General features: G+C 43.7%; 1 protein-coding gene across 11 annotated transcripts in view; it reads left to right on the plus strand.

Moving 5' to 3' along the window:
* The window catches only part of PLA2G2C (phospholipase A2 group IIC), a 98,820-nt gene extending 92,676 nt beyond the window's left edge, over positions 1-6,144 (plus strand). For 8 of the 11 annotated variants that reach the window (XR_008911540.1, XR_008911542.1, XR_008911546.1 and 5 more), the window contains 2 exons: positions 119-228; positions 4,140-4,159. Coding sequence is in view for 3 of the 11 variants with exons in the window: in XM_056795677.1 (XP_056651655.1) it covers positions 119-228; positions 4,140-4,294 (265 nt within the window). In the remaining 8 variants the exon portion in view is untranslated. Of the gene's footprint in view, positions 1-118; positions 229-4,139 lie in introns of all 11 variants that reach the window. The other 3 variants (XM_056795677.1, XM_056795678.1, XM_016422074.2) reach the window with 1 other exon arrangement.
* The last annotated feature ends 6,276 nt before the right edge of the window (positions 6,145-12,420 follow it).

Raw genomic sequence — 12,420 nt, forward strand, 5'->3', positions numbered from 1 at the left:
TGCAAGTCAAAGTGTACTGCCCTTTCATTGGCTAGCCTTTCTGGATTTCTCACACTCCCTGGATTTTTAGGCTAACAGCATACTCTTTTCCTTGCCTATCCCGTCTCCAACCTCCCAGGTGCTGTAAGGACCACGATTGCTGCTATGCCGAGTTGAAGACCTGCTGCGGCTGTCAGCCTATGTTTAGCACCTACCATTTCCACGTTGTCAATGGAAGTGTGATCTGCTGTGAGTAGACACCAGAGGGGTAGGAAGGAGTCACTCCACTTTCTCCCATCAGGGCTCTCTTCCAGCTCTCCTTGGTTCACTTTGATTTTCCTGGTCATCCAGAAATTCTCTAGGAAAGAAAACTTGAGATGTGAAAAATGGAAATCTTAGGTCCCCTAGAAGGGCTCTTGCCACGTGGAAGGGCCCTTTGAGCAGGGGGATGGGCCTTGGAGCATCAAATATCAGCCGGGAGGAGCCGTAGAATACAGAATGTCAGAGCTGGGGGGACATTAGAACACCAAATATCAGAGCTGGGAAGGACGTTAAGAATATCAAGATTGGAGGAACCTATAGAGAATAGAATGCCTGAGGTAGGAGGGACCTTCGAATCTAAGATAACAAAATTAGAAAGGCCCTTAGAACACAGAATGTACACACACACACACACACACACACACACACACACACAAAATCACAAGGAATATTCCAAAATTATAAAGAACAAGTAAGAAGAGACATGAAAAGTCCCTCCGACTTGACCCCTTTGCAAAGGTGGGAGGTCCACAAGTACACACTGAACATATTTTCACTTTTTCAAGGTATTGTTCAGTTGTGTTAATTTTTTCCTCTTTTTTTGTCAAAAAAATTATTTGTTATATACTTTTCGGGAACAGGCGAGAAGGGACACTGGGAAAACTGGTAAATTAAAAAAAAAAGAATACATCAATAAAACTAAAAGGTTGTAGATTGTTAAAGTAAAAAGAGAGTTTAGAGCACACAATTTCAGAACTAGGCATAGAATGTCAATAAGAAAATAGACCCATCTGGTCTCTAATACTTCCTAGATGAGTGACCTTGGGTAAGTCACTTAATCCCAACTGCCTAGCCCTAACCACTCTTCTGTTTTGGAACAGATATTTAGTACTGATTCTAAGACAGAAGGTAAGTGTTGTTTTTGTTTAAAGAAGGGACCTCAGAATATAGAGCTGGTTGAGACAAGTAGAGACCTTAATAAAGATTATTTTATCTACTCCCCTCATTTTATACATGAAGAAACTGAAGCGCAGAGAGCAGAGAGACCAGCCTCTGGCCATACAATGAGGTCGTGGTAGTTAGAACTTGAACCCAGGACTCCCACTAGAGCTATTTGTCCTATACCATCATGGCTACCCAAACCCACCCTCTCGAGAGCTGGTTCCCTGACCCCACAGATTTCACTAAACACTGATCCTCTCACAAGTTTCTATCTTCCATCTGGGGTGATTTTTTCTCAACCTTGAAATCCAGCACCCAGTCCCAGCCACTAACATCCATCCAGTTGAGCTTGTTCTAGCCTGCCCCTAGTTGCTTAGCAACCAGCAGGGCTCAGGGATGAGAAAACAAGTCAGAGACGGTCCACATTTCTAAATGTCATCGAGAGATCCTTGTAAATAAATGACTCTAACCCAAACCCCAAAGCCAGTCTCGCCGACAGGGGCTGCATCATGGGATGGAGCAGCAAGCTAGCGTCTCCCAAATGGGGGTGGCTTATGTAACCAGTGATGGGTCAGAGATTGTTAGTGCTCGAGGCAATTTTAGTATATGGAATGTTCGAAAACAGAATGTTAACTCTAGAGAGGATTTGACACCAACACACTCATTTAACAGGTGAAAAAACAGATTTAGAATCAGAGACTGTAGAGAGCTGGAGGAACATGAGAACCAAAGAAAGCCCAGCACAGTTAGCAGTTAAGCCAGTCCTGGTCTCAGCCACCTAATGCCCAGAGACAATGGGCTGGCTGGAAGTTACGTGGGCACTTAGCCAAGGCACATTCAACCCCAGGTTCTTGGAATCCAGATGCAGCACCTTTCCTATGGTACTGCCCAGACTGCATGGTCTTCAGCTCACTTAGCAGCCTGGGAATGGGGAGAAAACGAGGGAGGCCAAGAAGCACACATTGACTTTTTTTTTTTTTAAGAACCCTTTCCTTGGATTCAGGGGGCAGCTGGGTGGCTCAGTGGATGGAGAGCCAAGCCCAGAAATAGGGAGTCCTGAGTTCAAATTTGACCTCAGACACTTCCTAGCTGGGTGACCCTGGACAAGTCACTTAACCCCCATTGCCTAGCCCTTACCACATTTCTGCCTTAGAACCAATACACAGAATTGATTCTAAGACAGAAGGTAAGGGTTAAAAAACTACAAGAAAAAATAAAAGAACCCTTTCCTGAGATTTAATAAATGCCATGAAACCAACACTTAATTAATTAAGCACCTTCTGTTTGTAGACTACTGAGCCGGGTCCTGGGGTGGTACAAAGTTTAAATAAAATCTAGCTGCCTGTTGCTGACAGCTCCCATTTGTACCCATCCAGAGGCTTTATAAAGTTTATGCGACAGATAGTACAATCATCTCTGCTTTATGGCAGCTAGGCAGCACAGTGGATAGAGCATTGAATAGACTCCTCCTCCTGAGCTCAAGTCTAGCCTCAGACACTAGCTGTATGAACCTGGGCAAGTCACCTAACCCTGTTTGCCTTGGTTTCTCCATCTATAAAATGAGCTGGAGAAGAAAATAGTAAATTTCCACTCCAATATCTCTGCCAAGAAAACACCAAATGTGGTCACGAAGAGTTGGACACGACTAACAAGACTGAACAACAAAACCCATTTTGTGGATGAGAAAACTGAGCCTCAGTGACTTACCCAAGTTTGCATAGCTAATAAATAGCAGAACAAGTTTTTGAGCCCGAGTCTCCTCACTTGACATCACATTTTTGCTTTACAACAATCACTCCTGGGAGCTGGGAGGAGGGATCAAGGTTGGATACTTTTCCAGGTCCTCTAAGCTCCTGAGCCGCTAATGATTATTACTGTCTGCCCGGGTGCCCGGTGTATTGGAGATGGTCAGTATGTGAGAGGACAAGCCAGAAATAGTCCTTCTACCAACAGCTAACTTCTCCAGAGTCCTTCATAAGAGGATTGCAAAGGGTTGTAAGATCCATCCATCCAGTGAGGCAAGGACTATAGCTATTGTTATCCCCATTCCACAGAGGAGAAAAAACGAGGACTCCAAAAAGTAAAGTCACGTTGAACAGATTCCCTCCTAATCCAAAGTCCAGCACACTCTTGCAACTCCACTGCATTATTTCCTATGATGTCAGCATGCATATGCGTGTATGTATATACTTCTATACGCATAGTTTAGTGCATATATGTGTATATTACACATAGAAGCATATATGTAGATATAAAACATATCATCCCCTATAAAAGCGAAGCACTGACACCCCCATCCCTCAAAAAAGCCTTACCACAGGCTCTTCCTGGCTCATAAAATACCATCATAGTATCAGAGAGCGTTCAAAACAGGCCCCCGAGGCAGGGGAAGCTGATGGGGAAGACGTAGTTTCCTAGGGAACGGACTAGGTGCCAGGCACGATTCTAAGCCCTTTTTGGACAACTATAACCTCTGATGAGATGGAAGATTTACCTGCCCCACAAGGAGGCAAGTCCTGGGCTTAGGAGACAACAGTTGTCATAGAAGCACAGAATCTCAGACAGGAATGATTTCCAAGCACCATCTAGTACCCAACATCCATAATTTACACACACACACACACACACACACACACACACACACACACACACACACACACACACAGAGGATACTTGATGTGACAGGAGGAATAAGAGAAAAATGACAACCCTTTTCTCCCTTCATCCTTTTCTGGTGTCAGCACCCTCAAGGCTTCCCTTTCCCATCTCTAAAATGGGCAGAAAATTCCGCTCTGAACTTCAGAGGGTTGTCGCTGGTGGAGGATGGGAGGGATGCTCTGTCAGCTTGAGAACCCTATTGAAAGAGGAGCCATCATTGCTATCCTCATGTAGGATCTGGGTGGGATGCAGCCATCACCCCCGACTTCATCTTTGTGGTGTTTTCTCGCACCTTATAGATGGTGGCAGGAATAGTGGGAGCCGCTGTGGGTCAATGGCCTGTGAGTGTGACAAGAGATCCGTTCACTGCTTCAAAGAGAACCTTCCCACCTACAAGAAGAATTACCAGTTCTACAGTTATTCCCGATGTGGAGTGCACAAGGCTCCGTGCTAAGAAGAGGCCAGGACGTAGTGCTACCCCACAACAGACTAGAGACTTCTTAAAACTCTGCACAAGACTCACTTCCAGGAAAACTTCCCAGATTAAGCTCAGCACACGCAGATATTTGGACCCACAGATGATTAAAGCATTGAATTTACCATAGAATGTTAGAGCTAGAAGGGTCCCTTAGAACCTAGAATGTCAGAGCTGGGAAGGACCTTAGAATATAGACGATCAGAGGTAGCAGGGGCCTCGGAGCACGGAATATTCTAACAGAAAGGACCCTTAGAACCTAGACTGTCAGAGCTAAAAGGGACCTTAGAAATCACCTTAAGTTGCGTGAGGATTTGTGTTGAAGGTACTCTTGTGGGTCGGCACCCCACTGTAGCCACAGCTCACAAGTCCCCACTGGTGTGTTTACTCTTACCAGCCAACTAGAGGACACATTGATGCAAAGTGAAAAAAAACATTGCAACAAACTATATTACAAATAAAGTGAAAAGAAAACATTCTCAAAACAGACACAGGTATACTCCTCGCAGCTACAAATTTACCAACAGTTCTACTGGGGTCGGTATACATGCAGAGAACACACGTGATCAGGGAATCGGCATGGACACGCAGCTAGGATGCTTCACACTGGCATCATGGCAGAATTGCTAATGCCCACCAGTGATGTGATCAGGCCTCTCCTTGCTGGGTATCAAATGCCTTCCCTTCATCGTGGTGCTTTGGCTGGGCGATGAATCCATTGTTACTTTCCCTTGGATTATCTCTTCTGAATATCTCCTCTGGTCTCTTGGTTGCTGAGCTGCTCCCTGTTATGATCTGCTGGGCTATAGCAAATTAATCTTTTCTCAGGGACATCTGCTGACATTTACTGAGGTGCTGTAGCTAAAAAATCTCTCGCTGTCAGGCAATGCTACAGCTCTTGAATGTATAATTTGAGGGTTATGAACCACCAGATCCATGTAGGCAGCCAACAAAAGCTAGCAGAATGCCCCAGATTAAATTTATTCTTTTGTTCTTTTTCTCCAAGTGTGAACTCCGGGTACTTGATCCCAGAAACTCTCTGATTTAGAGTTAGAAAATTTCTTTTAATGTCCATTAAATCCTTGATGTTGAGCCTAAATCTCTGTAGCCCATTATGGAATTCAGTTCCACCTTTCTTCTCCTTCCCCCAAATCCTCTAGAGTTGTAAAGAGGGCATGCATGAGTGATGAGACTCCTCTTACTCCCTTACTCTGATTTACAGGCAAATGAAGCGACAGACAGTAACAAAATTCATTTGAAGGGAGCAGATCCATAGCCTCCACCATGTTTCATACTGCTGCCTTTGTTAGGGACGTCTCCTGGTTATAAAAGTGCAGTTACGTGTTGGATTATAATGTAGCTCACCTCTTTGAAACCTAAGGCAATGCAATGGCTTATTTGAAATTACATAGTATAAATCGGGGAGAAAGCTGTTAAGACTTGAATCCAGGTCTCCTCGTTACTAGTCCCTCTAGAAGGAAGATGTTTTAAAAGATCCTTTATCAAATTAGAGTTTTCATGATTCATTGAATCAAGAGTAGGACAGCCCTTCACTATATGATTTCCTATCTTACCCCTTCAATTTTCTATCCATTGTGGGGGCAAAAAGGTCCCCTTCACCCTGAAACTGCAACTTCAATGTAGGACTCCCAGGATTTAATATCAGACCTCACTTAGAGGTTCCAGGGAGGAAAAAGAGGCCCACTCATCACTTGATAAAAGATTCAAAGCTAAAGACTTTAGAGACCACCTATTCCATTTGACAGATGAGAAGACTGAGGCTTAGAAAATATAGAAACTTTGTTTATATAAAATGATAAGATCTGGGATTCTGACCCCAAATCGAGTGTTCTTTCCAATATACGATACCATTGCCTCTCCCCAAACAGGACTGATGGAAGAGACCAGGGCCATACCCAAAGTGGCAGACAATGCCTGAGAAAGGGTGAGACCAAAACACAAAAGCAGGATTTAGAGGTGTTGCTATGTCTGTCAAGCCCTTGAGAAGTACAAACACTGAATTTCTTTTTCATCTGTTTGAGTTTGGTCCTCCATAGAAACACACAAGAGAAAAAACAAACAACTAAGTTTCCCTCTCCTTCCCAGGTGACAGAAAAACACTGTGAAAATGTCAATAACTAAGGAAGGAAAAGGTGACAGGAGGAAGAGGTATCTTGGCAAGGGAAGTAACTGCTATTGACTGCTGGTGGAAATAAGCCACGTTTGGCTGGAGGCAGAGGGAAACACAAAATGAGAGGCAGGGATCCAGGGAGGAAGAAAGGGAGCCCAGAAAATACACCCAAGGGAAGGACAGCCATGGAAAGAGGAATTCAGAGAGCACCCAGGGGCCATGTCTAGGAAGGAGAGTGATGGGTTTCGGAACCCAAACCGTAGATCTCCCAGACTATAAAATTACTGCTTCTGAATCTTCCCTGACTCCATTCAAAAAAGCTACCTCTCCCCTCAAGTAAGAAGGATGTTAATTAAATAAGCATAGGATGGAGGCCCACTGACATCTCCTCCTCTGTGGTGTCACTAACCCAGGGCCCAAAGACACATTTGGATCATTATTGTGACCTGTGGCCCAGGGGACCCCACCCCAACCTACTAAAGAGAACTCTAACTCTGGGTGCCACTGGACAATTGATCCTGGTGGTGACCAGACCCCAAAGAGTAGATAACTGGCTCTTTCTCAAACTCTTTGGCTCATTATATCTAATCTTGAAGAAAATCTCTGGGGAAAATCTCTAAAATTAAGCTTAAGCATGGCTCATGTCTAGAATTTCCCCCAAACTGAGCTATCAGGATCCCCTCCAGAAGAGGTACTCAAATAAAATTGAAAGGTGGGGGAGGGAGGGAGATGGATGGATAGACAGATGGACAGACAGACAGATAGATGATAAGTAGGTGCTATTATTATCCCCATTTTACAGATGGGGAAACAGGCTGAGAGAGAGGTTCAATGACTTGCCTAGGGTCACCCAGCTAGTCAGTGTCTAGGGTCAGATTTGAATTCAGGTCATCCAAGTCCAAGTCCAGTACTCTTACCCATGGCACCATATAGCTTATATATATATATATATATATATATATATATATATATATATATATATAATTTGAATTTTCTTTTTTATCATCTTGAAAGATGGGAAGAGCTGGTTTCAAGTTCTGCCTCAGATCTATTTTGGCTATAAGACTGGGCAGATCAACTCAGTGCTCTCTAGTCAGCACTTTGCTGTTCATACATTTAGCCATGTCTGATTCTTGGTGAGGCAACAGACCATACCATCTATGGAGTTTTCCTTGGCAAAGATACTGGAGCGGTTTGCCATTTCCTTCTCTAATGGATTAAGACAAACAGAGATTGAGTGACTTGTCCAGAGTCACGCAATTAGTAAGCATCTGAGGCCAGTTTTGAACTCAGGTCTTCCTCATTCCAGACCCAGCTTTATCCATTGAGCCATCTATCTGCCTCCTAGAGACTCTGTAAATTGAGAAGATTAGAGGCACCTCAGTGGCTCAGAGGATGCAGCTCCAGGCTTGAATTTGGGAAACTTTTGCTTCAAATCTGGCCTCAGACACTTCCTAAGTGTGTGACCTTGGGCAAGCCAATTAACTCTTTGCCCAGCCCTTGCCCTTGCCCAGCCCTTGCCCTTCTGTCTTGGATTTTCTACTAATACAGAAAATAAGGGTTATAAAGAAAGAAATTGAGAAGATCCACCCATAGATGAAATCAATATAGCTGGAGCTCCCTATAGCAATTAAGTCAAAGCTCCAATGCTTATCCTGATTATGAATTTACTCACCATCAACAAACCCCAACAATCCAATGTATAAGAACAGAATATACAGTATATAAAATCATGAACTTGTTACCTTCCACTTCTCTTTTTTTCAGTGCATATCTGCCCTCATTCATAAGCTCCCCTACTCCAGAGATGGACTTCACTTTACCACCCCTCCAAAGCTAAAAATGATCTTCTCTTCCTAATATTTTTCCAAGTATTGTTTATAGGATCATATCTCTTTTTGGCTCTTACTATAATCCACTTTATTCTATTTTTTCTGTGTGCATTTAACCTCCCCAACTAGATCATAAGCTCTTTTAAGGCAATAATTGTGCCTTCTTCAGCTCAACCCAGAGCAAAGGGGGGGGGGGGCTTGTATATAGTTAGTGCATAATACATTTCTGTTTAATTTATCTCAGTTTCTTCTTGGATTTGTTCATGGTCTCTGTGGGGTCTTAAACTCTAATGAACAATAGTTAAGTTGCTAGAATATGTGAGTAGTATCTCAAGGGATGGCTTAAAAAAACATACCACTAATTTAACCTCTAAGTTCTCTAGACAACTCTCTGGAATTTAAATTGTAGAAAAGGTGCCAACTTCCATCAGTAGAAGGAATTTCCTTACCTGGGAATATCCTATATCCATGGTGGTGAACCCATGGCACACATGTGAAAGAAGGCACACAAAGCCCTCTCTGTGGGACCTGCCCACCAGAGTTAGTTAATAGAAAGGCAGAGAGATTTGGATGGAGCAGGTCCCTTCCCCTTCTCCACTGTGCTTGAGGACATTTTTTTTCATTTCACAGTGTAAAATTCCTATTATAACAACCTACAGGAGTAAGGTGGGTGGCTTAGAGGTGGCAGAGTTGGAGGATAGCAGAGCCCTCAGGCCACTTTCCTCCCCCCTCTTCACAAGCACCTGAAGACATTCCTCACTTCATCTGCCCCTCTGCCCAGCAGCCCAATGGAAATTATTTCCCCTCACCTGTCTGGGGTAATAAAGGGTGCTTGGTTTCTGGAGTCAGGCACAGCACAAAGTCTTTAAAAGGCTCGCCATTGCTGCCCTATATCAATAAAGTCCAACTCCTATCTCTATTTTGTTTTTACATCTTCTTAATTTTAGACTTTCCCCCCCATTCTCCTCCCATTCTCAGGAATCATCCCTAATAACAAAGATCAAGAAAGGAAGAAAAAAATCAGTTCAGCAAAAGAAGCCAATACACCAACCATGGCTAACAAAGTAATAATATCCCATGCCCATAGTTTCCCATAAAGAAGGGAGGGATGAGGGAAACTAGGTGACTCAGTGAATTGAGAGCCAGGGTAGGGATGGGAGGTCCTGGGATCAAATGTTGTCTCAGATACTTTCTAGCTGTGTGACCCTGGGCAAGTCACTTAACCCCCATTGCCTAGCCCTTACCACTCTTCTTCCATGGAGCCAATACACTGTATTGATTCTAAGATGGAAGGTAAGGGTTAAAAAAAAGAAGGGAGGGGCATACATTTTCTGAACTCTTTTTTGTTGCCAAGTTTGGTCACTGTAATTGCCCACATGCTGGGTATTTTAGTTCCCTAAATTGGTGTCTTCTCTGGTAAGCTCCAGAAGCCCCAAGTGAGCCTTACTTTAAGCTTTGGGTATCCCTCGGTGCCTAACAGAGTACTCTCATGCAATTGGTACTTAATAGTTTAATTTACCTCAGTTTCTTCTGGGATTGCTGACTGGATGAATGAAGTCCATCCATCCTTGGGGCCTCTTTCAGGAGTGTCTAGTACTGAGATTCAAGCCAAGAGTGTAAGAGTGTATGCATTTGGGACTGACGGGGAGGGGGGTAGAATGAGAGGAGGAATGCTTTACCTCCATTTTTATATACCAAGTTGTTTTGGAATGTGTGAACACTACCAAGTGGAGAAGGAAGTAACAGATGTATGTGATGGTGTGTGTGTGTGTGTGTGTGCGTGTGTGTGTGCGTGTGTGTGTGTGCGTGTGTTTGTATGGCAGAAAGACGTGGAGGGGGATTAGCACCACTCAGTTGTGAATTTATCAGGATGACTGTATCTATAGTGTCCACATTGGATGTCTGGCTTGAGTGGCTCAGGAGGCCATTGTCATGAGTTCAAGTACCCACAGACACGGGATGCCAAGTGGAGCCTCCCTGGTGAGCAACCCTTTCCCTGATTTGACCTCATTGAATGATATGTGTAATTGGTCCCAGTCTAGAGCAACCAAGAGGCTGTTATGAGGACAAAGAAAATGAGACCTTCCTCTTGCTCCAGAAGCCAAGAAGGGACTTGATCAAATCTATAGAATCATGGAGAAGGAGGACCCAAGAAAGAGGAACCCTCTCAAAGCCTGGAAGTTGGAAATTGGTCTAAATTAAAGACTGCTACTCTTCATACAGCAAGAAGTAGGCTTGGAGATTTGTGGAGTTTTCCTCTTCCTCACTCTCCATATCCAACCAGCTACCAGCTAGGCATGTGTTATATCCCTCTAGTAGAATATAAGCTCTTTGAGCTGCAGCAGGGGCTGCTTTTCATTCTTCTCTCCCTGGTGCTTAGCACAATGTCTGGCACACAGTGGGCATTTAATAAATGCTTGCAGAATTGAATTCTGATCAGTTCTACCTTCATGAAAACTCTTGCATCTGGATCCCCTCACTCTTCCTTCAGCTGTTACTGCTAGTTCAGTCTCTTAACTTTCACATGCACTATTCCCAATAGCTTCTTGCCTGATCCCCCTGCTTTCATTATCTTCCTTCTCCAACCCATCCTCCTCAAAGCTACCAAAATAACGATTCTAGGGCAGTGATGGCAAACCTTTTAGAGGAATGCACATGTACACACAGAGAGGACTCTGAGTGTCCCCTCCGGCACATATGCTATAGGTTTGCCAACATGGTTAGGGTATCAGTCTGACCACATCACTGTTCTCTCCAAAGACATTTGGGAACTCCTTTTTGCCTATTAGATAAAAAGAAACTAACTCCTTTGCCTGGCATTTAAGGACCTCCATAATCTGACTTCCACCTTCCTTTCCTTCCACTACTCTTTCCACGTCCTACTCTTTCTTTTGCATATTTTACATCCTAGTCATCTGTTTTTATTAGGTTTTCCTTGATCTTTCCCTGTCTCTTCCTTCATTTACACCTTCACTGAGGCTGTCCCCAATGCCTTCTCATTTCTGCCAGGAGACCCTTCAAAGCTCAGTTCAGGTGCCATCTCTCCTGTGAAACTTTCCCTCATTCCTCTAAAAGCGATGCCTTTGTCATGAATCTCTCCTTGTTTTCCTCAATTCCCTGTATTACAACATTATTACAACATTCCAACTTATAGTACCTATGTCCAGTTATGCCCCAGTAAAAACCATTCATTCTTCCCTCTACCATCTCCTTAACAAGGCATCATGAGGCAAGGTCAGTTCTTTAAATATGGTGTAAATTCCCCTTGCCATAGGCATTTGGGTCTTGTTGATGTCACATTGATGGATGAAGCCTAGGTAATTCACCCAAGTTATAGATGGGGTTAGCTTTTAGAATAAGACTGAATGTGGATTCTGGAGGCCAGGAAACTGAAAAGAGAGGGGACTGATGGAAAAGAGGGAAGGGTCACATTCAAACATTGATGCCATTTCTTGGGGAAGAGCCTATGATTGGGGACTGTGATGGAGGCACTCCTGGACCAAGGAAAAGATGTGGTTCCAACCAAGAAACATGGGAACCAAAATCTACAGGAGTCATGACCAAGAAGCAATAAATACATAACCATGACAAGGTTGAGCAAACCTGCATCTTGCCTTCAATTACTGTAATAGCCTTCTGGTGGATCTGTCTGCCTCAAGTCACTCCCTCCTCCTTTCTTCATTCTAAAGTCACTAACATGACTTTCCTAAAATATGTATCTCATTACTAGGATCATACAGCTAGGAAGTGTCTGAGGCCAGATTCAAACCTGGGTCCGTATGAGTCCAGGAATATCCATTCCTCAATACGAGTCCCCAATATCCAGTGATAATGGCTTCCTGGCTATTTTTAAAATAAGACCTCTGTCTTTCAGCACCAGACATTTCCAGAGATGCTCTTCTCTCTCATCTATATCCTGTTGATCTCCCTGGCTACCTGTAAGTCCTAACTAAAATGCCACCCTCTACAAGAAGCCTTCCCCAAGCTCTCTTAATTACAGTGTCTTCCCTCTGTTAATGATTTCCTACTTAGCCTATTGATAGCTTGCTTGGCATATATTTGTTTGTGTGTTGCCTCTCCCATTAGACTGTAAGCATCTTGAGAGCAGGGACTCTCTTGACCTCTTTTTGTGACCTCAGTGC

Source organism: Monodelphis domestica, chromosome 4 (genome assembly GCF_027887165.1).
Source record: "Monodelphis domestica isolate mMonDom1 chromosome 4, mMonDom1.pri, whole genome shotgun sequence".
NCBI lineage: Eukaryota > Metazoa > Chordata > Mammalia > Didelphimorphia > Didelphidae > Monodelphis > Monodelphis domestica.